This window comes from Otolemur garnettii, unplaced genomic scaffold (genome assembly GCF_000181295.1).
Source record: "Otolemur garnettii isolate 467f Iridium unplaced genomic scaffold, OtoGar3 scaffold00073, whole genome shotgun sequence".
In the NCBI taxonomy this organism is placed as follows: domain Eukaryota; kingdom Metazoa; phylum Chordata; class Mammalia; order Primates; family Galagidae; genus Otolemur; species Otolemur garnettii.
The window spans coordinates 7,471,799-7,473,114 of NW_003852468.1; the positions used below are offsets into that span (position 1 = coordinate 7,471,799).

General features: G+C 38.9%; 1 protein-coding gene across 3 annotated transcripts in view; it reads right to left on the reverse strand.

Annotated features, from left to right (window-relative positions):
- The window catches only part of HIPK1 (homeodomain interacting protein kinase 1), a 92,650-nt gene that overhangs the window by 13,679 nt on the left and 77,655 nt on the right, over positions 1–1,316 (reverse strand). For all 3 annotated transcript variants that reach the window (XM_023515467.1, XM_023515466.1, XM_012807666.1), the window contains 2 exons: positions 1,157–1,278; positions 118–252 (listed from right to left, as the gene is read on the reverse strand). In XM_023515467.1, coding sequence (XP_023371235.1) covers positions 118–252; positions 1,157–1,278 — 257 coding nt within the window. The remainder of the gene's footprint in view (positions 1–117; positions 253–1,156; positions 1,279–1,316) is intronic.

Sequence of the window (1,316 nt, forward strand, 5' to 3'; positions counted from 1 at the left end):
TTTTTTTTTTTTAAATGAGAAAACCAGAAGGAAACAGAACAAAACAAACAGGAAAAAATAAAAAAGAAAAAAACCAAAGAAACTCCGTTAGTAACACAATCAAGTGAGGGGAATTACCAGTACAGCGGCAGTCTGTTCAACCAGCGCCGGCCGGCCGGCTGCGCAGCTCAGAGTAAAGGGCACCGCATACTGCGGTGTGATGGTGGCTACTTGAGGGTGAAGAGTTGCTACCATTAGTGGTGTACAGCTTCCCTGAAACGTAGATTAGGCAGGTGAGTGAAACAAACATGAAGGCAGGTTATCTGGATTCAGAAGGGTTCTCATTCCCCCCCAAGTTATTACTGACAATAAACAGTAATTTTGTATCGCCTAAATTGCATATACCAAACACAGTTTTCCCCATTCATATCTGTACAGCATTCACCCACTAGGTCAAATATCAATGGCCTGAAGCAAAAAAGTATAGGAATCCTTCTTAGGCCAGATTCAGGGGATCAGTTCAATGAAACAAAGACATCAAGAATCCTTCCTCCTACTCATCAAAGAGGGTTTGTAGATTCCAGAATTTCCTGTGTATCATGGGCCACAAACATTTACATATAAAATTTAAAATGTAATTTTTGATGACATATAAATATTTCACGTTTTCTCAACCATCTTAGTTGCATATTCCAGGGCACATATAAAATTTTAAAGTTTTCTATAGCCTGATAAAAGGCAAGAAATGAAGGTATTTATAGCTCTTAGAGAGGTACCCTGATGTGATACAACCTGTCAATCGTAATGCAATTTTAAAAGAGTGCGCAAAAGGTACACAAAAGCAGCAAAAGCAGAGCCTTTTATTTCAGAATCAAAATGTTACCTGTACTATGTCTTTAAGAGCTCTGAGGTTAAAAAAAAAAAATTCACCCCACAAAATTACAGTAAGTTTACTCAGAAGACCATTTCTCACTATCTGCATATTTATCTGTGCAAATCTAAGGAAGATACTGGCAGTTGTAACACTGTTGGCAGTGACTACAACGTTCCACATACATGTTCATTTAAAGTCCACTGAATCATGACCAAGAAAGATCTTGTAGTCAAAGCAAATACCATTTTCTAGGACAAAATATGATTCTCTATAGTGTTTCAGCAGTACCAAGCTGGCTTTTACCTGTGTAAGAACTCCTGACTGAATCTGCAGTGGCTGAGCTGCCGGTGCCTGGGGTACAATTGGCACAGCATTATCCATCCTCACAGGGAATCCAGAATGCTTTGTTGTTGCTTGTAGTCCAGCTATTGAAAACAGCATCATAGTTAAATTGCTTTGCTAG